Source organism: Carcharhinus amblyrhynchos, chromosome 4 (genome assembly GCF_965287045.1).
Source record: "Carcharhinus amblyrhynchos chromosome 4, sCarAmb.v2.hapA, whole genome shotgun sequence".
Classification (NCBI taxonomy): Eukaryota; Metazoa; Chordata; class Chondrichthyes; order Carcharhiniformes; family Carcharhinidae; genus Carcharhinus; species Carcharhinus amblyrhynchos.
Window position 1 is genome coordinate 47,469,240 of NC_137327.1, and position 25,857 is coordinate 47,495,096.

General features: G+C 43.4%; 1 protein-coding gene across 1 annotated transcript in view; it reads right to left on the minus strand.

The window, feature by feature from the left end:
• Positions 1–25,857, minus strand: part of LOC145341982 (sodium/hydrogen exchanger 5-like) — a 230,182-nt gene that overhangs the window by 97,507 nt on the left and 106,818 nt on the right. The window contains exons 4-6 of the mRNA XM_080187101.1: positions 5,925–6,003; positions 4,886–5,063; positions 862–1,082 (exon numbers count right to left, since the gene is read on the minus strand). Of these exons, the coding sequence (XP_080043227.1) occupies positions 862–1,082; positions 4,886–5,063; positions 5,925–6,003 (478 nt within the window). The remainder of the gene's footprint in view (positions 1–861; positions 1,083–4,885; positions 5,064–5,924; positions 6,004–25,857) is intronic.

Below are 25,857 nucleotides of genomic sequence, written 5' to 3' on the forward strand. Positions count from 1 at the left end.
GGTGAGAAGGAATTCCAAAGAAAAACATTTTTTTTTGATGCAAAGTCAAACCAAGGCTCTATGTACCTGTTTGGATGAATGCTCAGTTAATGTCCTGGTGATGTGGATTTGAATCCCGCCATGGCAGATGGTGAAATTCAAATTCAATAAAAAGAACCTGGGAGTAAGAATTTACTGATGACCATGAAACCATCATCAATTGTCGGAAAAACCCATCTGGTTCACTAATGTCCTTTAGGGTAGGAAATCTGCTGTCCTGGCCTACTTGTGACTCCAGAGCCACAACAATGTGGTTGACTCACAACTGTCCTCTGAAATGGCTTAGCAAACCATTCAACATAAGGGCGACGAGGGATGAGCAATAAATAGCCACTATTGCGCATGTCCCGCGAGTGAATAAGAACAAAAAGTAAAAAGACCCTTTGGCACTATTTGAAACAGAATTCTCCTCATCTCCTGGTCTGCTGCTCTCTCTCCAGTAGCAAAACAAAAATCAAATGAACTAGCTGTTCATTCACTTATTGTTTGTGAGAGTTTGTTGTGAGATGACCAACGATACAGGATGGGAATGTATCTCAAGAATAATCCTTTGGGTGTAAATCATTTGTGTGATGACCTAAGGAAATAATAAAGCACTAAAAAAAACCTTCTTTACTTAATTACAAAGAAATGGTCACATGGAAAAAATTACGTTTTTTTCTGAACTTATGTAACTTTGCCTGACTGATGTGGATGGCTTACAGTGCAGTGTACAGTTTACTAATATACTGCACTCTCACACATCCACTCACTATGGTTTGCAGGGGCGGTCTGACAGACTTTGATGGCGTAGGGATGGAGGGAAGAGAAATGAGTACTTACCTATTGCCCTGAAGACAAATGTGAAGAGAAGTGTGAAGAGCACCAAACCTGTGTCCCAGGTCCACTTTGAAGTATCAACAGCTGAGATTCCCAACAGCATGAAGATGATAGTTTCTGAACTGCTGGCTAAAGTTTTCATTGTATATTTGACAGTTGTGCGGGATTTCTGTGAAATGTTGGCTTCCACATACTTTTTGCAGCACAGACCACAAAAGGTAACCCTAGATGTGGAAACAAAATTTTGCTTTAGACACTCTGAAGTTGCATTTAAGTAATACATTGATATTTAAGGGGACAACAGTTCCCTAGTGCATTCTCCATGGCAACATCTTGGCAGATCTGTGTTGACATACCAACCAATCAGCACCCTTTTCTCATGCAGAATAAATAGCTGTTCCCTGTGAAATTTGACATTCTTGCATCTGTCCTGATGAGTACAAGATGAAAAGCTTCAACAACATGTCTCTTTATTCAGTAATACTCAAGTTTTGTACTATCAACCAATTATTTATATTTTAATTTGCCATATTATTTTCTCTGGAGGAATTTTGGATCTCACTTATTTGAAATTTAATTCAGCTCCAAATAGGTCTAAGATTTTCTTAGCTAAATTCCAAATATAAGATTATTTAAATGGCTACAGCTGGAGGAAGCCAATTGTTTCATCTGAAATAGTACTTGGGATTAACTTTTCTATTTCACTTAATATCTGACATACTCTACAAAGGTCCATCTCATTTGCCTCCATTCTGGAATGAAAAGTCAATGTTGTTCTAATCTTTCCTCATAACTCAGTCCTCTGGCATGAGAAATCTCTCTTCTGGTCCTCATCTGCAACACTCCTGAGGTAAGCTGTTTCTCATGTACCTTTGGTGAACAGAACTGAATGCTGTTCTCAAGACAGCCTGAAGAGAACAGCTGTGTTTAACATGGTGCTGTCTCATGTTAAACTCTGCTAATCTGGCAATACAATTTAGCATTCGGCTTGTTAGGTTGATTTCTGCCGTACGGTGACAGAGTATGGTGAGTGTGGAGTTTACTCACTCTCCAAGATCATTTTCAGCCCTCTTCCAAGCTATCTCAACTGATTGTCTCCCATTATCCCAGCATCTGCAACGTTATGGACAATTAATTCTAGATTCAAGCCACTCCACATGAAAAAAAGTGGTTCTTGATTTTCCTCCAAAATTGCTGAGCACACATATTAAAGTCATGATCTCTTGATTCCCTGCCAGAGGGAAATAGTTTCTCTCCATCTACCTTTTTTAACATTAACCCCTCTCTCTGACCATTCTTCAATATTTTGTCATCCACGTAATACAAGCCAAATTCATCTACCCCTTCCTCAAATTATAGCCTCTTAAGGCCTGTTTTCATTCTGCTGAATCTACTTTCCATCCCCAAAAGTCAATATGTCCTTTCTGAGGCACGGTGCCCAAAACTGAGCATATTATTCCAGATGAGGACTTAGGTTCTAAACAACTGAAGCATAACTCCCTTCTCTTTATTTCCAATCCCTTGAGATCAAGGTCAAAATTTCAATCCTCTTGCACCCATTCTATCAGCTTTAAACGATTTGTGTACTTCAGTTCCCAAATCTCTTTGCTTTTTCATTGTTTCCAGTTTGTCATCATTTTGGAAAACACTGACTGATCTCCCTTGGGTCCAGTGAGACCTTATATTCAATTGAGTATTTGAAAAACACTGCAAAGAGACTGAATAGAAAATGCAGATCGTGAATTCCAAACAGATTGTTGTGGACAATGGGTTGTGAAGACCTCATTCACATGGAAAAACTGTCTGCATCTTCAGCCCTGTATTTTAATCTGCACCCGTGATTGCTGGTGATGTCAAATAGCAGTGCTAAGATACAAATCCCTTGATCATATCATCGACAATAGGAATCATGAGTGCTAAGAACACTGAGTAACTCTTCTGTCCCCTCTTCAAGTTAGAACATAAGAACATAAGAAATAGGAGCAGGAGTAGGCCATCTAGCCCCTCGAGCCTGCCCCGCCATTCAATAAGATCATGGCTGATCTGAAGTGGCTCAGTTCCACTTTCCCGCTTTTTCCCCATAACCCTTAATTCCCTTGCCTACCAAAAACCTATCTACCCGCGTCTTAAATATATTTAGCGAGGTAGCCTCCACCACTTCAACGGGCAGAGAATTCCAGAGATTCACCACCCTCTGAGTGAAGAAGTTCCTCCTCAACTCTGTTCTAAACTGCACCCTCCCCCTTATCTTGAGGCTGTGCCCTCTAGTCCTGCTGTCCCTTCTGAGTGGGAAGAACCTCTCCACCTCTACCCTATCCATCCCCTTCATCATCTTATACGTCTCAATAAGATCCCCCCTCATCCTTCTAAACTCCAACGAGTACAAGCCCAGTCTATTCAGCCTCTCTTCATAGCTCAACCCCCTCAACTCCGGTATCAGCTTAGTGAACTTCCTCTGCACACCCTCCAAGGCCAAAATGTCCTTGTGCGTGCGGCGACCAAAACTGCACACAGTACTCCAGCTGCGGCTCACCAGCGCCCTGTACAGTTGCAGCAAGACCTCCCTACTTTTATATTCAATCCCCCTCGCTATGAAGGCCAGCATCCCATTTGCCTTCCTGACCACCTGCTGCACCTGTAGGCTGGGTTTTTGCAACTCATGCACAAGGACCCTGAGGTCCCTCTGCACCGTAGCATGCTGCAGCTTTTCGCCCTTTAAGTAGTAGTCCTTCCTACTATTATTCCTGTCAAAGTGGATAACCTCACACTTGCCAACATTGTATTCCATCTGCCAGGTCCTCGCCCACTCGCTCAGCCTATCTAGATCCCTCTGCAGACTTTCTACACCCTCCGCACTTTTCCACTTATCTTTGTGTCATCAGCAAATTTCGACACCTTACACTCAGCTCCCTCCTCCAGATCATCTATTGATTGTTGGGCTTGGTAAGTTGGGCTGATAGAATATTTTACATCGTCTTTAATAGGTAGTTGTGACCTGAGTTTAAGTTCTCATCCACATCCACTCGCAGCCCAAATAAAATGACAAACTTTCACACCCTGACACCTAGACCGAGATTCTCCAAAGAAATTCTAAGTTCCCAACGTGCAGGAAAATGCAGGTGATTTCTGGCACAGAGCTGATTACGTTGAAAATCCTGGTCTTGGAGACATGCGGCGGCTGTGATGCCCAGAGGGAATCCTGCAAAACGGCTGACGCTGATGGCTCCCTCCTGGTTCATTATTCGAGCACTGCAGCGGGCTGGGAGAATCACCCCTCTACAGTCTGAACAACTGTTTCTGCTCTCCCCCTGGTTAGATTCTCTCATTCACCTTTACTCATGACTATTTCACTTTTACCATCCTATCTTACCTCTTCACCATTCCTCCACCGGAACATTTCTCGTCTTTACCTGTTGCCTTATTCTATCTTTCTCAGTTCTTCATTGTTGTTTTGTTCTCCCTCCTTCACTTCTATTCCCGCTTTTATTTCCTCTCCTCCTTTTCCTCTCTGTTACTGGTACTCTTCTCCTTTTGCTTTTTTTTTCATTTCTATTTCCTTGCCCGTTTTATTCTTTAATTCACATCTCTCAGTTATTTGTCTGCTCCCCAGCTTTGTGTCTCAGTTTCCTCTGAGTTTGTTCCTTTCCTTTACGCCCACAGCAACAGGCCTGAATGTCTTTCTAATACAGGCATTTGAAACTGAATTCTTAAAAATAGGAGAAATGCTGTTACTGGAAATTACAGAGGATGCAGTCCAGATCAAATTGCAATTGGGAGTGATCTCCCATCAGGAGATTGGTAAATGAGGCAGGAACGGTGAATTCCACCCTGTCTTTTAGCTCCAGCCAATTTCTATGGCAGGGTCAAGGGCAGTTCATCTATTTTACTCCACCCTCTCCCCAGTGAGAAATTCCCAGGCCTCCTGCCCTTAAAGTTGATACGGTGCCCACTCACTGGCGCTGCAGACACTGCACAGCATGATCCTGGTAGGATTACACGTGAAGAAATGGAGGCAAAATTGACTTACGCCAAGATGGAGGAGAGAGAGACCATTTCAGCTGTGAGGTGGGCCAGGTAAACAATCAGGAAGACGAAGAGTGGCTCAATGATGCGGACCCGCTTGGTGAAACGGCTGATGAGGGCCAGCACAAAGGCAAACACAATTCCTACAGCAGTTCCACCCAAACTCACCACGAAGATTGAACCTAGAAAACAAACAGGAACTCAGCCACTTGTGTTGTTTTTTTCAGTTCTCTAGTTTGTACATTCAGTCACCTTCAACTGCAAATTGCTTCCTTCCCGCACTCAGTACTTTGTGGGTAATAATTAATTTAATGCTAATGTGGCAAAACATTTTTTCCAGGTATAATATGATTAATGATAAACACTGCAACAATAGTTGTCACTTCTTTTTGGATGATATCCAGAATCGCCATCCTGATGTGCACAAAAAGATTTTATTTAGATGCTCAGGTTATTGTGTCACTGCCTGAATTCATTCATAGGTACATTAGCAATGGGTAAAACTCTGGCAATTGCCTTCAATAGTAGGGAAAGTAGCCATCAGGAACAAACAGCACTCACCACTAATGAACAGTCTTGATTATCATATCAGATGGGTTTTGGATTTGCTCATCAGATTTTGAATGTTACAAGTGATTGGTCAACCTGTATAATGATCATTGCATTTAGATTCCACTCTAATAACCATCAAGTGGCAGGGATTGTTTTCTTCCATTGTTCCCTGTTTCTCAGAGGAAATGTCTCTTTGTTCAATCGTTGACTCCGTCACTGATCTTATTCCCAGATCAGATACCTCCTACGGCGGACAGTCAACCTGCCCCAGGTCAGTGAACCGGTTCTTGACTTTCCCAATGATGCTTCCCCTTTCGACTCCTGCCTCCTCTCCCTCACCAATAGGGAGGTGAACTTTCTATTCTGTGCCTTCCCACAGACAAGATTGATCTTTGGCAGGGTCAGTGATTGTTGGCAGTGAGCCAACAGTTCTAACATTGACAGTTGACCGTTTATTTATATAGTGCACAAGATTAACTGAATTTTCTCACCTACACCCTTAACGTAATCCAAAGCCTGTATATTTTCTGAGCCAATTCCTGCGAAGGAATTAAACACTTTATAGAGCACCTGTGAAAAGAAAAGGGTAAAGAATAGATTGATAAGAGATCAGGCTCGTCTGTTGTATTTGCCATGAATGAAAATAATTAAGTGTCATGTGCAGCCATTTCTTTGAAATGCATCTCCCTCATATCAAACTCCTGACTAGATGTGGAAAATTGGAAATTTGCTTCTTTAATGTTCATTCACCCCAAACAAATGAAACAAACATATCTTCTGTTGATTTCTGCATATCTGATGTCATAACATTCCCTAATTTAAAGAAAGCTGAATCTTCTCTCCGTTCAAAAAGAGGAAAACACAGTGGCACAGTGGTTAGCACGGCTGCCTCACAGCACCAGGGACCCGGGTTCAATTCTGGCCTTGGGTGACTGTCTATGTGGAATTTGCACATTCTCTCCATGTCTTCTGGGTTTCCTCTGTGAGCTCCAGTTTCCTTCCCACAGTCCAAAGCTGTTTGGGTTAGGTTGCCTGGGCATGTTAAATTGCTCCTTAGTGTGAGGAAGATTATTAGGGTGAATAAGTGGGGTTACAGGAATTGTGTCTGATTGGGAATGTTGTCAGTGTGGGCCTGATGAACTGAATGGCTTCCTTCTGAACTGTACGGTTCCTATGATTCAATGATAAAGGCTGGAAAGTGTGTTATTATTCTCTGAGGCCAGGATTTCTGCCCTGTCTTTTTGGGGTAGGAGCAGGAATGACAGAGAGAGCAGAGACTCTCACGTTGTGAAACAACTTCTACGGATGGGTAGTAGTGGGAAATATCGGTGGGATATTTCCGATCGATTGTTCCCAATGCTCCCCCAATGACATAACCGGTTGAATGTCAGGGTCTTCTTTCAAATATATTTAAACATCATAATGAAGGCTTTATGCCTGAAAGTCCCACAATTGTCCATTCACATCAGCATGAGGGCTTGCCAATGTGAGTCATGACAGGACCCCACAATGTGTACCTGGTAAGCAGAACCCACTGAATGCGCACAGGAGTAGAGCCACTGTGGACGATGAGGGGGAGGGGTATGCCTACCCCGCTGGCTCTATCCGGGCCAGTGCCTGAGCTGTGCCCAGGCAGAGCTGGGGAAGTGCTGAGGGTAATCTGAAGGATTCATTAAACTGTTTGTTGCTAAGAGCCATATTTTATTTTGGGGTTATCTAAGAGCCAAGGCTATAGGGCCAGCTGTGCTAACACAGGTGTCTCGTGATATGGGAGTGTAATTTAACAGAAAGGCGATCACTGGGTAATCGGAGAGTTTGAGTGTTACAGAATTTCAAAAGTGTCCTATCTGTAAAATCAGAATAATCTCTGACTTACCTGGTACATCAGGCTCCTAACTCAGAGCACAGCGCTGCCCTTAAATCAGCACAGAATTGATAATCTTTGTCAAGAAGTTGTGTGGGAATTCTAATTACCTTACTGCTTCAGTATGGGGTGCTTTTCTGAATTTGAGGCTCAAAAAAGTAAAGGAAGTTTGACGTGCCCGGGATTTTCCAGTTCACCCTGCGTGTTCTCCAGCAGTAGAGAGGTGGGGGTAGGGGGTGGGCTCACCATTGGCCACAAATGCATAGTCGAGGGGAGGGGAGGGATTTTCATGTTGGGAGGAGTAGACTTCCATAGCAGAGGATGTTGCACATTGCAGGGTTCCATTTTTATCTATTAACAGCGACGAACCCATCTTTTTAACGACCTGATTTTCTGGTCGTCAGCATTACACCGGGGGAACCATCTCTTACATTTTTGAAATGTACAGGAATCCCACCAATTCTGCTGGTGAGCTGCTTTCCGATTTCCCTGTACATGATGAGACTACCAAAAATATTGCAAAAGTTCCCCCTCAGTATCAACTTCAAGTACTCTCATGATATGAACAAAATAGACATTTGGTGAGATTTTCCGACTCTTCGTGCTGGTGACATCTTCTGGTTCCGCTGAAGGCGACCTCCTCCCCTATCACAATGGCGGGTTCCCCAATGCTAATGCCATAGACCATAGCGATACCAGAAAATGCATCTGTGGCCAATGGTGAGCCCCCCCCCCCGCCTTGCTGCTGGAGAACACGCAGGGTGAACTGGAAAATCCCGGGCAAGTCAAACTTCCTTTACTTTTCTGAGCCTCAAATTCAGAAAAGCACCCCATATTGAAGCAGTAAGGTAATTAGAATTCCCACACAACTTCTTGACAAAGATTATCAATTCTGTGCTGATTTAAGGGCAGTGCTGTGCTCTGAGTTAGGAGCCTGATGTACCAGGTAAATCAGAGATTATTCTGATTTTACAGACAGGACACTTTTGAAATTCTATAACACTCAAACTCTCCGATTACCCAGTGATCGCCTTTCTGTTAAATTACACTCCCATATCACGAGACACCTGTGTTAGCACAGCTGGCCCTATAGCCTTGGCTCTTAGATAACCCCAAAATAAAATATGGCTCTTAGCAACAAACAGCTTAATGAATCCTTCAGATTGTAGCTGTCTACGTAAGAGACATGTCTTAACAGCAGAGCTAATATGGGATTCTCGAGTTACAGAGTGCTCCAGAGTAAAACAAGACAAAGACCAAAAACTTTCCTAAAGTCTGTATAAACAGAAATTGGAAATGATACTCAATAAGTACTTAATAACAAAATTATTTTGTATACTGAATTATACATTTATAGAGGCAGTTATCAAAACAGTCCTGTCGAGTGTCTTATAATTTCGTATATAAGCCCCATGCAAAACACTGAGGCTTGGGCTGCACACAGCTGGTTAGGTGCCTACCAGCTCTAGGTGACACAACCTCTTTGACCATCATGGAATTGGAAACAAGTCACAGCAAAGCACATTAATATTTCTAGAATTAATCCCCTTTGCTGTTTCTGTTCTTATCATCAATTCATAAAGAAGATCAACAATGAAGTCTTTTAAGAGCCTATCCTTAAGCATCCCTTTAAGAAGCTCAAAAAAGCACCTGAATTGAGTTGGGTGATAAATGTAGATCCGTTTTAATTTTTGCCAGGGTTAGAACTGAAATCAATAAAGTTCCTACAATTTGTTGGGCAACAGCAAGTTACAAGTAGTGCTATAGCAGATGCACATAGTGAGATTCTTCCTGGATAAAAAGAGTTACCATAAAGTCAGAGACACTGTTGAGTATGGAGGGGCTCACCAGGTGCTAGATTTGATTTGGAAAAGGGGAAGGTATTGTCTCTCAGGCTGCTGTGCAGGTAGCTGAGGCTTCATGATCCTGCAATTTCCATATGCCATTTGAGTCCCAGGAAGTATGAGACTGTGTGGATGTCAAGAGCTTACAGGTACTTACAGGAAGGGGAATGTATGGGGATTCACCATGTTCTATGCGCAGCCTGGGTATCAAATGCTTAGACTGGCAACTGGCCCACAGTTGCTTAGTCCACCTGAGGTTGGTGTTGACATTTGTCACGTTTGCAGGAAGTATCTTCACAATGGGGCAGCACAGAGGCACAATGGTTAGCACTGCTGCCTCACAGCGCCAGGAACCCAGGTTCAATTCCAGCCTTGGGTTCCCCTGCCCCCAGTCTACGTGGGTTTCCTCCGGGTGTCCGATTTCCTCCCGCAGTCCAAAAATGTGCAAGTTAGGTCATGGTAAATTGCCCCTTAATATCAGAGGGGTTAGCAGGGTAAATAGGGTTATGGGGATAGAGCCTGGGTGGGATTATTGTTTGTGTAGACTCGATAGGTCAAATGATCTACTTCTGCACTGTAGGGATTCTATAATATCTATCCGTGGTAAAAGTGAAAAAGATGAAAGTCCGTGCCAGACTCTTGAACACAGAAATTTTGAACTCCTGTTGCCTTGGATACAGATCATGTAAAGTGGCCACAGTCCCAGATGACCATTGGTTGCTCTCCCCTTTGAGGGGGAAGAGCTGACTGGTGGTGATTTAACCTGAGGATTACCACACCTCAGGCAAGGGCAAGGTTGAGAAGGCAGGCCTTCATGAAAAGCCTCAACCAACATGGGAACTGCTGTTGGCATAGATCAGGGATGGAATGAATCTTCTGAGAAGGTGAGGCCCCTTACATTTCTTGTAATCTCCAGGATCTTAGTACATAAGGTCTGGAGGCAGGAAATGACGAAAATTTGTAGGTTTCATCAGGTTTCACTTTAACAAGGATCAGAATGGGATGCCTTTGACTCCCTTATCTTTTCATCCAAGATAGAGCAGGAAGTAGCCTGGAACCTTTGGGAAAAAAGGTGGGGGAGAGGTGGATGCGCACAGTGCTTTTCCTAGATAAGTTCATCGATTACAGCTTTAAAACTGGCATCAGTCTGCCCAATGTGGAAAATTGCCCTGGCAGGTCCCATGAGGAGAAGGCCCATTACCACCTGTTCAAAGACACCAGAGATGGACAATAAATGCTGCTTTGCCAGCATCACCCACTATTGAGCGGAGATTCTACTCATGTCAATGAAGAATCAGCATAAAATTCACCCAAAAGGGGATCCATACAAGGTTTTAAACTTTAATTGATACCTTTTGTCTCCACTAGTTTGAAGGTGAGGCTATTTTTATGAGACATGACTGAATGTGTGAAATTTAGTACAAGTCAGTGCAGAAACTGTCAAGCACAGAGGAAAATAGCAGAAAAGTAAATAAAAGACATTTTTAAAACGTATCTTGGACAGCTGTCCAATCTTCTACAACGTTTGTCAGCTCAGCACTTCTTTATTTTGCTACATCTCAAACTTTTCCCCATATTTCACTTGTCAATGTGGCTTGCAGCAAACAGGTTGCAAACTGGTTAACAGTTAAGTTAGCAGAGCTTCGAAGTATCTCCATTGTCCACTTACTTTAATGATGTCTTGGTGACATGAATCAGGAATTTTATATCCCGCTCCAAAGTGCCATTTTACTTAAAATAACCCTGCTGCGTTAGAACCAAGACTGGCCCTACTAATCGCTGCAAGGATCACATCTCTGTGATCAATATTCATCACAACTGCAGCATTTGTTTGTGACTTTTGAATTCCATCCCCTTGGTGATAAAAGCAAACATTGCTATTAGTCTTTTTGATTGCTTTTTGTAACTGTCCACCGGCTTTTGATGAACTGTGTACCCAAGTGTCTTTGTTCCTCTACATAAACTCCAACTGATCAAGTTGAAGCTACAGATGTCTCGAGCTGAGCAAAAGAAATTTTTTTATATTGTGAGCACATTTGTGCTGGAGATTAGAACTACTCTGCTTCTTGTAGCCAATCTGCCAGTTCACAAAGCAGAGTTTAGCTCCCATTTACTCTAGACACAGGAATCGGTTAGCTCAGTTGACTGAGTGTCTGGTTTTAAGAAGCAGTGTGATGCCAATAGTGTGGTTCAATTCCCTTATTGGCTGATATTATTTACGAAGGCCCCATCTTCTCAAATATGCCCCTCGTTTGATGTGTATTGATCCTCAGGTCAAATCACCACCAGTGCCCTCTCCCCCTCAAATGGAGAGCAGCCTATGGTTATCTAAGACTATGGTGACTTTATCTTTACTGTCGATATAGTTTGATGCCTCCAAACTTTTCTCTTTCCCAACAGCAGTCACCCTCTCCCTTTTTCATTGTGATGCAATATATGGCATTGAAGGCTCATTGGCTGAAAAATCAACCTCATCCGGTGAAAGTGAATGCACTCTGCCACCATTAAAAGATCTAACCCTGATCTCCGCAGTTTCCATCCTGAAATGGATCAACATACATTGGAGCATCATACCACAGACTCCCTACAGTCCAGAAGGAGCTTGCACCGAAACGATCCCACCCAGGCCCTATCCCCGAAACTCCACACGTCCATCCTGCTAATCCCCCTGACACTAATGGACAATTTAGCATGACCAATCCACTTAACCTGCACATCTTTGGACAATGGAAGCAAACTGGAGCACCCAGACGAAAACAATGCGGACACGGGGAGAACGTGTAAGCTCCACGTAGACAGTGACCCAAGCCGGGAATTGAACCCAGGTGCCTAGCACTGTTAAGCAGCAGTGCTAACCAATGTGCCACCACCATGCCACTCACTCCATCATTACCAAACTTCCATTATCACCCAAGCTCTGTGGCATAAACAGGGCTGAAACTTATTCAGACAATTTTGGCCTGCATTTTTATTTTCAAGGTGAGTCATGGGAGTTGGGAAAATTTCTGGTTCAACTGCCCACCTTGGAAGAAAGTGCCCACAGAGGTGGGAAGGGGAGAGTACCAGCTGGGATTGAGCCAACTGACCCCGAAAAACATCCTGAGGAAGCCACAGAGGCTGCCACTTGCCAGGCATGCTGCTTAAAAAACTCAACTCAGTTCTGTAGGAGTTCATCCCAGTTAAAATCAAAGATTTTAATTCCACACATTCCTTACGTTCCACATGCCCCATCTCATGTTCCTGCTCTGACCAAGGCCACAAGAAACTACATAGGGTTATGAATGTAGCCCAGTCCATCACACAAATCAACCTCCCATCCATCGACACCATCCTTACTTCCTGTTGCTTTGGAAAAGCAGCCAGCATAATCAAGGAGCCCATGCACCCCAGACATACTCTCTTCCACCTTCTTCGTTGGGTAAAAGATACAAAAGTACCAACTGACTCAAGAACCGCTTCTGCCCTGTTACCATTAGACTTTTGAATGGACCTACTTTGTATTAAGCTGATTCTTCTCTTCACACTATCTATGATTATAACACTACATTCTACACCTTCTCCTTTCCCTCTCTATGTACAATATACTTTGTCTGTATCGCACACAAAAAAAATACTTTTGACTGTATGCTGATACATCTGACAATAATAAATCAAATCAAAATCACGCACTCTCTCCCTATGACCCCTCATGACCCCATTGCCAAGTTACATCACCCCTACCTATCCCCTATGTTTTCTAATTTCCCAAATACCAAGGCATGTCCCTCACCTACCCAGGTGGCCCCTCACACCAAGTTATAGCACTTACTTGCCCATTTATCGACTGTACACAGTACAGAAGCAATAAAATGTCTCTTGGCAGTGGGTGTGTAAAGTGGTTTCTCTCCCCAAAAATTCTAAGTGGCAAATTCGCATATAAGCTGAAGTAAATCACACTGTTATTTTTCAGCACAAGTTTCAAAATGAATCTCACACACTGTGCACTACAGAGTGTACTAGCGTAAATCGCATTGAAAATCAGTGGGTGGGACCTATTCCCGCTGGAGAGGCTGGCAGCATAGCGCTGAGCGGGCCACTGTATATGCACCAATCTGTCAGTGCCGATATTGGTGCTTGTGCAGTAGCCTCGCACTGCTGGAGTCCCGACTGCTGGCCAGCCGTGCTACCCCCACGTGACCTGATCGCTGACTGCTGCCCCCCCCCCCAAATGTGTCCAGGCCAGCCTTGACCCTCCCACTCCTCTCTGGCCCTCACCTGATCTCTCGAACTGCGCCCCCCCTCCACCAGCAGCCCTGACCCCACTCTTTCCTTACCGATGGCAAGCCCTGATTATTGGCCTTCCTCCCACTGATCATGATCCCAGTGCACTCTAGTTGCAGCAGCCCCACCGAGCATCCCAGAGGCCCTGCCCCCATTCAGACCCATCCCTTGGCACTACCTGATGCCAACTCCTAGGCATTGGCACTTTGTCCCTTGGGCAATGCCAGGGGCCCAGGCTGGCACTGCCAAGGTGGCATTGCCCAGGGGGTTCCTCCCTCTGTTACCCCTGAACTCCTAGGGGACTTCGATAGATTCCCTTCACTCCAGCGATTCGGGCCAGCAGTTCCCTGCAAGTGGGGCGCTATAATAAACCCCACTGGAGTGAACCACTCCTAGCGGGTGGAAGAGTGGATAGCGGGCCCGGAGATTTCAGTCCCAGGTTCACTTATGATATGTAAAAGAGATGAAATGCACATTTGCATGTAGTATGCAACTCCGCACCAGAAATCGGTGCTGAGCTGACGGCGCCAGAAATCCAGCTGCCAGAGATGTGCGGAAGCCATGACACTCAGTGGGGAGCCCGCGAAAAGGCCTCTGCTTGAGTCTCCTGACCCACTGCACTATAAAAGCAGTGTTGCTTTTGGGATTCCAGGAGAATCACTCCTGCTGTTTGTTTCCTATACTTGTTGCCATTATTAAAGGGAAAAATATCTCTGAGGTGTCCTTCCAGAACATTCTTTCAAACTGCCTGCATTACCAATCTGTAGATTCTGACTATGCGATCTCAAGATCAGAAAGCACTCTGCAAGAACGTTAAAATCTACTTCCTATTCATGCCGCACTTTGTTGCCAAGGGTTGTGCTACTCTATTAACAGCAGTGTCTCTCCAGAGAGATCTAATTAAACACAATCTTTCAATTAGAAATAATATTCATATAGTTCACTGCTTCAATGTAAATAGGCTCAGGAGTATGACTAAAATTCTTCAATTTCCATTTCAAACTAAACATTAATTGTCCCATTGAGTTTCTTAATATAGCTGACCTTTTTAATCCTTTATAAACATTGCCCACCATATTAAAAATGCGTAAGTAGATACTGAACAAGTCCAATTCTGTTTTACAATGGCTGAAAATTCCCCGTCCTGCCCGCTGCAGGAATCGTAGTGAGTAAGGCTAAAAATTCAGCGGACCATATAAAGATCCATGGAGCTCAGCGGGAATTTCCAGTCTTGGGGTGCGTGCCCACAACTGGAAAATCTCACCCGTTGGAGACATGTATTTCTGTCTGAGGAGATTACCTTTTCCTTAACAGCTCTGCAATACATTTCCTCCATTTTCTTTTTAAATACATTAAGACAGTAGCCCCAATCTAGTGAGACAGGCAGATTGCATTGGCTATGGCAACTATATTGGTATCCCAGAGGCTAGGTGAGGGGTATGGGCGGGGGTTGCTCTGAATTTTTTACAACACAAGTTCTCACCCCAACTCCTCCCACTAATTTAAATGGATTGCTCACACAGAAAAGGCTTGACAAGGAGAATCTTGTTTGGGGAGCACAAAATTCAGTAAGGCAGCAGCTTACGAATAGGCAATTGTGGTGGTGCAGGATAAAGGACTTAACCTTCGCTATGGAACAGTAAGAGTGTATAGAAATCAGAGATTCCCTTTAATGTTAAAAACCTGGATCCCCTATTGCACAAGTTCCACCAAAGTGAGGTTGTATCTTATCTGACAGTAAAAATATTGGAACCAACTGCATAGAAATGAAGAGATGCTTCAGCATGATTTGGATAGGCTGAATACGTGGGCATATGCATGGTAGATAAATGTGAGGCTAACCACTTTGGCAGCAATAACAGGAAGACATTCTTTTCTGAATGGGTATAAATTGAGAGAGGTGGATAGTCGGCAAGACTTTGGTAAGCACACAGGTACAGCAGGCAGTAAAGAAGGCAACTGTTTTGTTAATCTTCATAGCAAGAGGATTTGAGTACAAGAATAGAGATTCTCCCTCAGTGTACCCAAATAGGCGCCAGAGTGTGGTGACTAGGGGATTTTCACAGTAACTTCACAGCACTGTTAAACTTCTAACACTAATAAATCAACTCAACTTAAAAAGATGTTTTACTCCAATTGTATAGGGCACTGGTAGGGCCATACCTGGAGTATTGTGTGCAGCTTTGATGTCCATATCTGAAGAAGGGTGTCCTTGCTACAGAGAGAGTACAGTGAAGGTTTACCAGGCTGATTCCTGGAACGGCAGGTCTGTCAAATGAAGAGAGACTAAGTCGGTTAGGATTGTGCTCATTGGAGTTTAGAAGATTGACAGGGGATCTCCGAAACATATGACATTCTAATAGGGTGAGACAGGGTAGATTCAGGAAGAATGTTCCCCATGGTAGAGATGCCCAGAACTAGGGGTCTTAGTTTGAGGATAAGGGGTAAACCTTTTAGAACTGAGGTGAGGAGAGATTTCTTCACGCAGAGAGTGGTGAATATGTGGAATTCACTTCCACAGAAAGTAGTTGCGGCCAAAACATTGTGTGATTTCAAGAAGAAATTAGATATAGCTCTTGGGGCTGAAAGAATCAAGGGATATGGGGAGAAGGGTGGGGGAGGGGTCAGGTTATTGAATTTGATGATCAGCCATGATTGTAATGAATGACAGAGCAGGCTTGAAGGGCCGAATGGCCAACTCCTGCTTCTAGTTTCTCAGTTTCAAGGCTGACTGAACCAAGGCAGATGCACAAGTTCCTATATTTGACTGCTAACAAATAATGAGAACTCAGAAGCAAGGGAAAAATATGTCTAGACTCGTTGGGGGTGGTTCTCCCACTGCGTTCGCGCCGTACTTGCAGTGCTGGATCTCTGGCAGCATCTGCGCAGTGCCAGAAATCATCTGGGAGGCAGGGCTAGCATTTAAATAGAATTTTACACACTATTTAAATGCTATTAGCGGGCCCAGAACTGAATCCTCCGGGCCTGCTAGCATCTCCCACTCTGCCAGAGTGTTTCCAGCGGGGATTACTATAGTTCTCCACATTCAGGGAACTAGCAGGACGTCCCTGCTGGTGTGAAGGTGGGGTCAATCGGGACCCCCAAGGGGCCTGGCCATGGGAGAGTGGTGCCCCCAACACTGCCCAAGGGGCAAACTGCCAATGCCCAGGGACACTTTGGTGCTGCCCATCAGGCATGGAGCAATGCCAAGGGGACCTAATGGGACGGGGTCTAATGGGGCAGAGCCAAGGTGTGATCAGTGGCAGTGGGGGGTCCGAATTGGACGTTGAGCCCAAAATTGGGCTCATACTGTTTTTTGTTTGCCTGTTACTCATCCTCCAATGTTTGCACAAAATTAAAACAGTGCCTAGCATCATTAAAAATGAAATGGAAATGGCCAATTTTTTTCCCAAGAATCTCACTGCAACGGTAACATTGCACATGGCTTGTTCAAAATATTAATCCTATTTAACCATTTATTACCAAACTTCAGGCAACAAATTATATCAACCTACAATCCACTCATTATGCAAAACTATCTCTCTCTAGCATTTGTATTGTTCACTGTAATGGATTTATTTGCGTCAACAAACTAAAATCGTCCATACACCTAACCTCTTAAATTTTAATTCGGGCCCCATGATGTTTGAACCCTTTACCACAGTCAATAATTTGCCTGGACACTTGCTCACACAGGGAAAAGTATGAGGTCCTAAGCTTTCTAGCACCGCCTGCTGGTTGTACAACAGATCTGAGTTGGTTAGAGACAGAAAGCAGCTCAGAGGATTGTGTGCTATTTTTCATAGAGTGTCCTGTCAAGATCATTTATCACAACTGCAATGAGAGGCAGGTGAGGACACCTGCTAAAGACATTTGCCAAATCAGCCCATAATGAGAAAGCCTGCAAACTTATATAAACATTTTATATATCCCAAAGTTCTTCAAAGCCAATGCCAATTCTGTTGCTTTCATATAATCATAGAATCCCTGTAGTGCAGAAGGAGGCCATTCAGCCCAACGAGTTTTCACCGACTCTGACACAGCATCCCACCCAAGCCTTTTGCCCGTAAACCAATTTATTTATCCCACACATCTTGGGATATAAGGGACAATTTAACATGGCCAATGCACCCAACTGACACATCTTTGGAGTGCGGGAGGAAACAGGAGCAGCCAGAGGAAATCCACGCAGACACAGGGAGAATGTGGAAACCTCATACAGACCGTAACCCAAGGTCAGAATTTAACCTGGGTTCCTGGCACTGTGAGGCACCTATGCTAAACCACTGTGTCACTGTGCTGCCCTGCAAACTTATCAGTTTCCTCCACTTACTGACCAATCTTTTGTAGGCAAACATAGCAATTATTTTTTTTAAACACAAAGACCCACAAACAGCAAAAAACAAATAAATGGTCTTTGTGGCATTGATGGAGGGATTAAGAGTGCTCTTCTTCAAAACAGTACCATGGGATCTTTCATGATTATCTATGATGGAAAGATTAATACCTCATCCGAAAGATGGCACTTTGGCAGTGCAGCACTCTCTCTGTGCAACACTGAGACATAAGCCTCAATTAAGTGTCTATGGACCACAGTGGAAAGTAAATGGAACTCTCTACAGCATTGGCTAAAGAAAAGGTTTAAAAGAGTACTAAGAAGGCACAGGTGCTGAAGATCTGAAACACAAACAGGAAGGCCTGAATTTCTAGTATGGAGTCAGGAAAATTCCCAAACTGACTCAGGAAAAATGCCCCTGTTGGTCTAATTTTCATTCTGGGTGGGGGTTATTAGGATTCAGACTCGTTGCCCCAGAAGGGGTTCAGAGACAACAATGGGAGTTGCCAGATGTGGAGGTGAGCGATATGTGAAAGGCCCGCCTCGATGAATGATCTAGGAACTTGTCCCAGCTGTAGTGAGTACAATAAAAAGAAAAACAACCCTCCAGCCTTGCCTTTCACACTCCCATTCCCCCACCCCTGTCACACAGTCCCATCCTCCATCCCTGCCAAACACTCCCATCCTTCATCCATGCCATGTCGCTTCATGATTCTCCACTCCCCATGTGGTCCCTCATGCCCACTATGTCAACCCATTTCTCTCTAATCACCTTCAAGTCCTTTTATAGCCCCCTATATCAACAAAATGCCAACTCATGCCAATCCATGCCCCCCACACACCATCCTTTGCCTTTACATATTCCATGCCACCACCCAGTGTCCACCACATGCAGACTACAGGACCCACGCTGACATTAGATAAAGTTCTAAGTGACTATTATAAACTTTAGTATTTTTTAAATTGCATTCATAGAAACATTCATTACCTTTACATTCCTTCAACTACATTATCCCTTATACAAATTATTCAAGTGCTTAATCCCTTATAAAAACAAGAATTTGTATACATAGCTTGACATCAAAGGCATTTAACCTCTTGGAGCTACAAAGAAACTGAACTGATAGGCACCCTGCTGTGACAATGATAGTTTGACAGTTTGAATGAGATTTAGATGCCATGATAGAGTTTATCTACTACTTATGCACATTCATGTCTGTGTTTAACAATACAAAAGAGCATTTAATCTCTCCCAGATGGCAACAGATCTTTCCTAAAGGTGTCTCTGCACCTATTCAAGATGGTACCCTTCCTCTCCAGTTTTAGAAAGAGTAAAGCCAATAAGTTGTGTCTTGAGCGTCCCACTAGAAAAAATGGCTGTAGTTTTACACATGCAGCTGCCTCTGTAGATCATGTGATGTGAAAACTACAACACCCTTTCCGCACCTCCACCCAGTGAAAATGGTGGATGCTGGGTTTGGGGGAGCAACTTCTGGAATTGAGTCACCGGTGCCATTTTGGCTACACTGGAGACACTTCATCTTTACACAACTTCAGGCCAAAATGCTGAAAGTACTAATTCTGATAAAAGGCTGCACATCACAACTGATAACTTGCCAGTTTCCTCCACACTCTCTGACCAACATGATGAATGTTTCCACAATTAAAATGAAATGAGGTTTCCTTAAAGTAGATACTCATTTCGGAATAATCACCAATCGAAAGGAAATGTAAACATTCTGTCCTTTGAATGATTTGTTGATAACAAGACTGTAATGCTTAGAATAGTAAGCTTATTAAGTGAGATGCTCATAGCAATGTCATGGTAACCACTGACAGCTCTTCACCTGCCTCACGAAAACATACAGTTTAGAATTATATAGCAACAATTTTAAATGACAACAATGTATTAATAAGCTATCTCCGCAATAACTGATTCAATATACAACAGTATAATTGGAGATTTTGCCCCCACCCTTCCCCCTGCACACAGATACGTGGCAAGTTTAAGCAGAAGTACTCAAACAGCTCCTAAAACTAAAAGGTGATACAAAAGTAGAAGTCATGCTAACATCCCAACAAAATAGCTCATTCTCTGTTTCTGTCACAATGGTAAATCGAAACTGATATAGTTTGTACAAAATAAGATATTGCAGAGGAAGGCAAAAGCCTTCTGTGGGATGGCAGAGTGGTTAGCTTTGCTGCCTCACAGCACCAGGGACCAGCTTTGAATCCCGGCTTGGGTCAATGTCTGTGCGGAGTCTGCATATTACGTTTCCCCCATGTCTGCATGGGTTTCCTCCAGGTGCTCTGGTTTCCTCTGTGCTGGTTAGGTGTAGTGGCTGTACTAAATTCTCCCTCAGTACCTGAACAGGGGGGGAATGTGGTGACGAGATTTTCACAGGAACTTCACTACTGTGTTAACGTAAGCCTACTCGTGGACCTAATAAATAAATAAAAAGCCTGCTTTTATCAATCCAGGAATTCTGTGAAACTTTCAGTTGTACGGTTAAAGTTATGTAAACTCTCCATCGCCTTCTAAATCATAGCTAATTATAGTCTATATTTTATAAATACAAAATCATACTTGAGAAGCGTACATGACACATGGGTTAGGATTTTCTGCTCCTGTTTGTGTCGGGCGGGTTTGGCAGTAAGAGCAGAAAATATTAGAAGGCCTTAGTCACATTTCCCATCAACGTAAATGCAGGTGATGATAGCCCCTCCCATCCCCAGCAGTGATGGGCCATGTTACCCACCTTCCAACATCAGGAACCATACTGCAATAAATTAGCATGTTATTATTGGGCCCAGATGCTGGAATCATAGCCCTCACATCAAATAATACTTCCAGGGTGTGCACCTGACAAGCAGAACTCCGACAGGATCTCAGGGACGTGTGCACTCAAACTGGCATAGTGCTCAAGGAACGGCGCCCCGTCTTCAGGGGGACAGTGAGAATGGTACTGAGTTGGGGGATAAGGATTGAGCAGAGGAGGACAGGTGGTTACTGGAGAGGGGACAGAGGGTAAGTCGGATGTTATAAGGGGTGAGTGGGGGACGGGAACAGGGGTGAACTTGGATGCAGAATGTTTCTTGGGTCTGGCAGCCATCACTTCCCAGCGAACTCCGAAGTGTGGTAGCTGTGTGGAGAGGCGACCGTTAAATATGAACAGATCAAAGTGACGGTGGACAGGCGAATCAGAGCCCCCCCTACCCCCCACCCAACCAATGATAAGGCGTGAAACTGTGCTTGCCAATTTTCTTTCTCTAAATCCTGCACAATATGGCCCACAAAGCCACCATTGCTGTCAGAGTGCCCAAAACTACTTTCCCACCTGACTTGGGCTTTACCGATATCAGAGATGACTCCCCAAAGACTCAAAAAAATACATAAAGAGAAACTACCTTTCATAAAAAAATTGCTAAACACCTGCAAATCATTCCTGTGGAACAATCAATTCGCAAATGGCACTGTAAACTCCAAACAAGTACAGGTGTTAGTCAGGTAGTGCATTATAGAGGGCCACTCAATCCTTAGTTTGCTGATCCTACCTGATCTGGTGGAGGTCAGGATTTATTTACATCGTGTGGGTGAGCTTCCAGTTATAGTTGGCTTGAGGTTGCAGCTTGCTAGAGGGAGCAGAGAGAATCGTGTACAACCACTTAAGGATTGCTTACAAGGAATGATGAATTAGCATGTCCGGCAAAATCTCAGCAATAAGTGTGATACAAAGTGAAACTAAGTGATTGAATCCACAGCCAGTGAAACTGTGCATCATCCCAACCCTTTATTCGGTAAAGTGAAGGTGGAGGAGAATACGATGGTAGCAAGTTGGGGAGTTGGAGTGGGGAGGGGAGCATTCAGTGTATCATTCTCATAAACAACACTGCAGCATGCCTGGAAAGAGGCAGAGAAACAAGACTTAAGGTCATTGCTGTGCTTGAAATGCTAATGACCAGAAACATGCTTTCAATACACCACCAATCAAAACTCAATCTTTTCTCTGTGAAGCGGTAGTGTGATGAATAGTGCTGGCTGACATTCAAATATTAATGAGGCCCAGACATGAAAATGGATTCAGTCTCCTGACTACAAAATCAGAAGAGAGGAGTGGAAGATGTTTTTAATGCGGAACACACATGAAAATCAGCCCCATCTCTCTGCACCAGTACCCAGAATCCAGTACAATCCTTCAGTTCACTGTTTTGACTTGGTGTCGGTATAATTTAACATCTTAATCCTTTGGGGAATCACAGTCAGCTCACAACTGGCCCAATTCATCACCACGCAAAACAGGTTTCATCCTGGTTTGAAATAATGTGGAATAAAGGAGCTATTTGTCACCGAGGAAGTGCCAGCTTCTGATATATTACTCAGCATGAGGAATGCATCTTTCCTGCAATAATCCTGAAATGTAGAATCCATGCAGTCAACACATCCAGAACACAGAAGATCAGCAGCTGCATGACAACTGATATTAGATTGAAACATCACTGTTTGATGATAGTCCCAGTTACTTTTGTGACTGTACTTTAGCACTAATTTAAAACGGTTGGCATCATATGTATCACACAACTTTCAGAACTTCAGCTAAAATGTGATAATTAGCTGAACCTCAAAATCTAGCCAGGTTTAGTGCAAGTCAAATTGAGCACATGCAAAAATCACCTGTCTAATTTGTGTTGGACAAATCAGGAGATAAGAACATATGAAATAAGAGCAGAAGAATGCCATTTGGCCCTCTGAGCCTGGTCCATCATTCAATAGATTACGGCTGATCAGTTTGTATTTCAAGTTCTACATTCCCATTTACAGAAAATACGCTGAAATTTCTCTTGTTCTCTTTCTATTGATAAGAATAGTGCTACTTGTACAAAATTCAATAAATAATTAATAAAATTGTAAGCATTGACTACATTGTTGACAATATGAACACATCAGTACCAGCAATAATTGGTCTTGTGGAGGAACATCCAATGGTAAATGAAAGAAAATTATTCAATTTAATCATGGTTGCAACTTCCGTTTTTCCTTTACCTCTTCTATTTCCATAGTAAGAAGGATCTTCTTTTTGGAAGTGCATCTTAAGTTACAATGTCCTGACAACATTTTACAGCAGCATGTTTGACCACCAGACAGATTATAATTAGATTTTTGGACTACAGTGGTTCAAGAAGGCAGTTCACCAACACCTTCTGAAGGGCTATTAGGAATGGGCAGTAAATGCTGACCTAGCCAACAAAGCCCAGGAATGAATTTTTTAAAAATTCTTACATAACTGCACAGTAAAACACAAACAGAAATGAACAATGCCAGTCATTATTAATCTTAAAAGTCTACTCTGCACAGGACTGGACAATATTCAGAGCTAATGACCAGAAATTGGTCCAAAATACACATGGACTAAGGTCAAAATGTTTCCCAGCACATAAAAATATTTTGCATTGTCTACTTGATATCAAAACTTTGATATGTTGGCACGGTGGGATGAAGTAAGCTGGGAGGAAATTTATGTGAAGCATAAACAACAGCATAAATCAATGGAGCTTGGCCTGTTTCTGCACTGTAAATATTTTTGCAATATTGTACTATCTAATGTGAATTAGTTTCATAATATTATGGCAAGTGAGAGGCTGAGAGATTTATGAAAGGACTTCCCTAGCTTAGAACAGCCAATGATGATGGAATGATAAAAACCAGAAATGCTGAACAGGTCCGAATTGAAGGAGCCCCAAGATCTCAGAGTTTTATTGGGCTGGGCAGGTAGGAGATAGGAAAAAGGCTACGGAAAATTTGAAAACAGAACAATAATTTTTAAATTGAGGCATTGAGACTACGTGGGTCAGTAAGAAATGGGGGTGACGGGTGGGTGGTACTTGGTGTGAGTTAAGGTATGAGCAGTAGTGATCTGAATACGTTTATGGAAAGTATAAGGTTGATGCTGACCAGGTCAGCCTAAGTGAATCCACTCTTTCCTTAGCGGCACGCGAGACAAACAAAGCACCTGCTTCCATATGTTTCTATTCATTTGTGGGATGTGAGTGTGACTGGCTGGGCCAGCATTTATTGTCAGTCCCTAATTGCCCATGAGTGGTTTGCTAGGATATTTCAGAAGCCATTTAGGAGTCAACCACGTTATTGATTCCATAGCTCATTTTTTTCCTGGAAGAGGTCGCAGGCCTGTCGCCAGAGGCTGCAGTTTGATGGGTGACACTTTGCATCGGGTATGGCTGGCTAGGAGACTCTCCTGCTCTTACCACCTGCTATAGAAGTATTAGAAGGATTTTCAGGCTGACACTCAACCTATTGGCCACATTATGAACGCACCTTCCGTTACCATCAGAACCTAGAGTGGCACTCAAACACAAAGCTTCTGGTTCAGAGGGAGGGAGGCTACCCACTGGGCCATATGGTCTTCTCAGCGAATCCATTAATGGCGGTCAAAAGTTAAAAGCACAAATTCAGATACAGTTTGCCTCAGGTTAATTATTCAGCCAGTTTGAGGTCAGACTCAAAATCAGTAGTTAAACCTATATAGATATTCTGCTGTATTCAGCAGCCAGTCCAACCATCTAGTGAAATCCTATTGTGACAAGCAAAGTTCAAAGAGATTAAACTGAAAATTACCAGCAACTAAACAACAAAGAACAAAGAAATTACAGCACAGGAACAGGCCCTTTGGGCCTCCAACCCTGCACCAATCAAGCTGCCTGACTTAATTAAAATCCCCTACCCTTCCGGGGTCCATATCCTCTATTCCCATCCTATTGATGTACTTGTCAAGACACCCCTTAAAAGCCACTACTGTATCCGCTTCCATTATCTTCCCCAGCAATGAGTTCCAGGCACCCACCACTCTCTGTGTAAAAAATCTGCCCCATACATCTTGCTCCTCACACCTTAAACCTATACCCCCTAGTAATTGATTCTTCCACTCTGGGAAATAGCTTCTGACTATCCACTCTGTCTATGCTTCTCATAATCTTGCAGACTTCTATCAGGTCTCCCCTCAACTTCCATTGCTCCAGTGAGAACAAACCAAGTTTCTCCAACCTTTCCTCGTAGCTAATGCCCTCCATACCAGGCAACATCCTGGTAAATCTTTTCTGTACCCTCTCCAAAGCCTCCACATCCTTCTAGTAGTGTGGTGACCAGAATTGAACACTATATTCTAAGTGCGGCCTAACTAAGGTTCTATAAAGCTGCAACATGACTTGCCAATTTTTAAACTCAGTACCCTGGCCAATGAAGGCAAACATGCCATATGCCTTCTTGACTACCTTCTCCACCTGCATTGCCACTTTCAGTGACGTGTGTCCCTGTACACTCAGATCCCTTTGCCCATCAATACTCTGAAGGGTTCTGCCATTTACTGTATATTTCCTATCTGTATTAGACCTTCCAAAATATGTTACCTCACATCAGTCCGTATTAAACTCCATCTGCCATCTCCCCGCCCAAGTCTTTAATTGATCTATATCCTGCTGTATCGTCTGACGGTCCTCATCGCTATCCACAAATCCACCAACCTTTGTGTTGTCCGCAAACTTACTGATCAATCCAGATACATTTTCCTCCAAATCATTTATATATGTTACAAACAGCAAAGGCCCCAGCACTGATCCCTGAGGAACACCACTTGCCACAACCCTCCATTCAGAAACACACCCTTCCACTGCTATCCTCTGTCTTCTTTGACAAAGCCAGTTTTGTATCCACCTTGTCAGCTCACCTCTGATCCCATGCAACTTCACCTTCTGCTCCAGTCTGCCATGAGGGACTCTGTCAAAGGCCTTACTGAAATCCATGTAGACTATATCTACTGCCCTACCCTCATCAATCATCTTCGTCACTTCCTTGAAAAACTCGATCAAGTTCATGAGACATGACCTCTGCTTCACAAACCATGTTGCCTCTCACTAATAAGTCCACTTATTCCAAGTGAGAATAAAACCTGTCTCAAAGAATCCTCTCCAATAATTTACCTACCACTGATGTAAGGCTCACCGGCCTGTAATTACCTGGATTTTTCTTGCTATCCTTCTTAAACAAAGGAACAACACTGGCTATTTTCCAATCCTCTGGGACCTCCCCTGTAGCCAGTGAGGTTACAAAG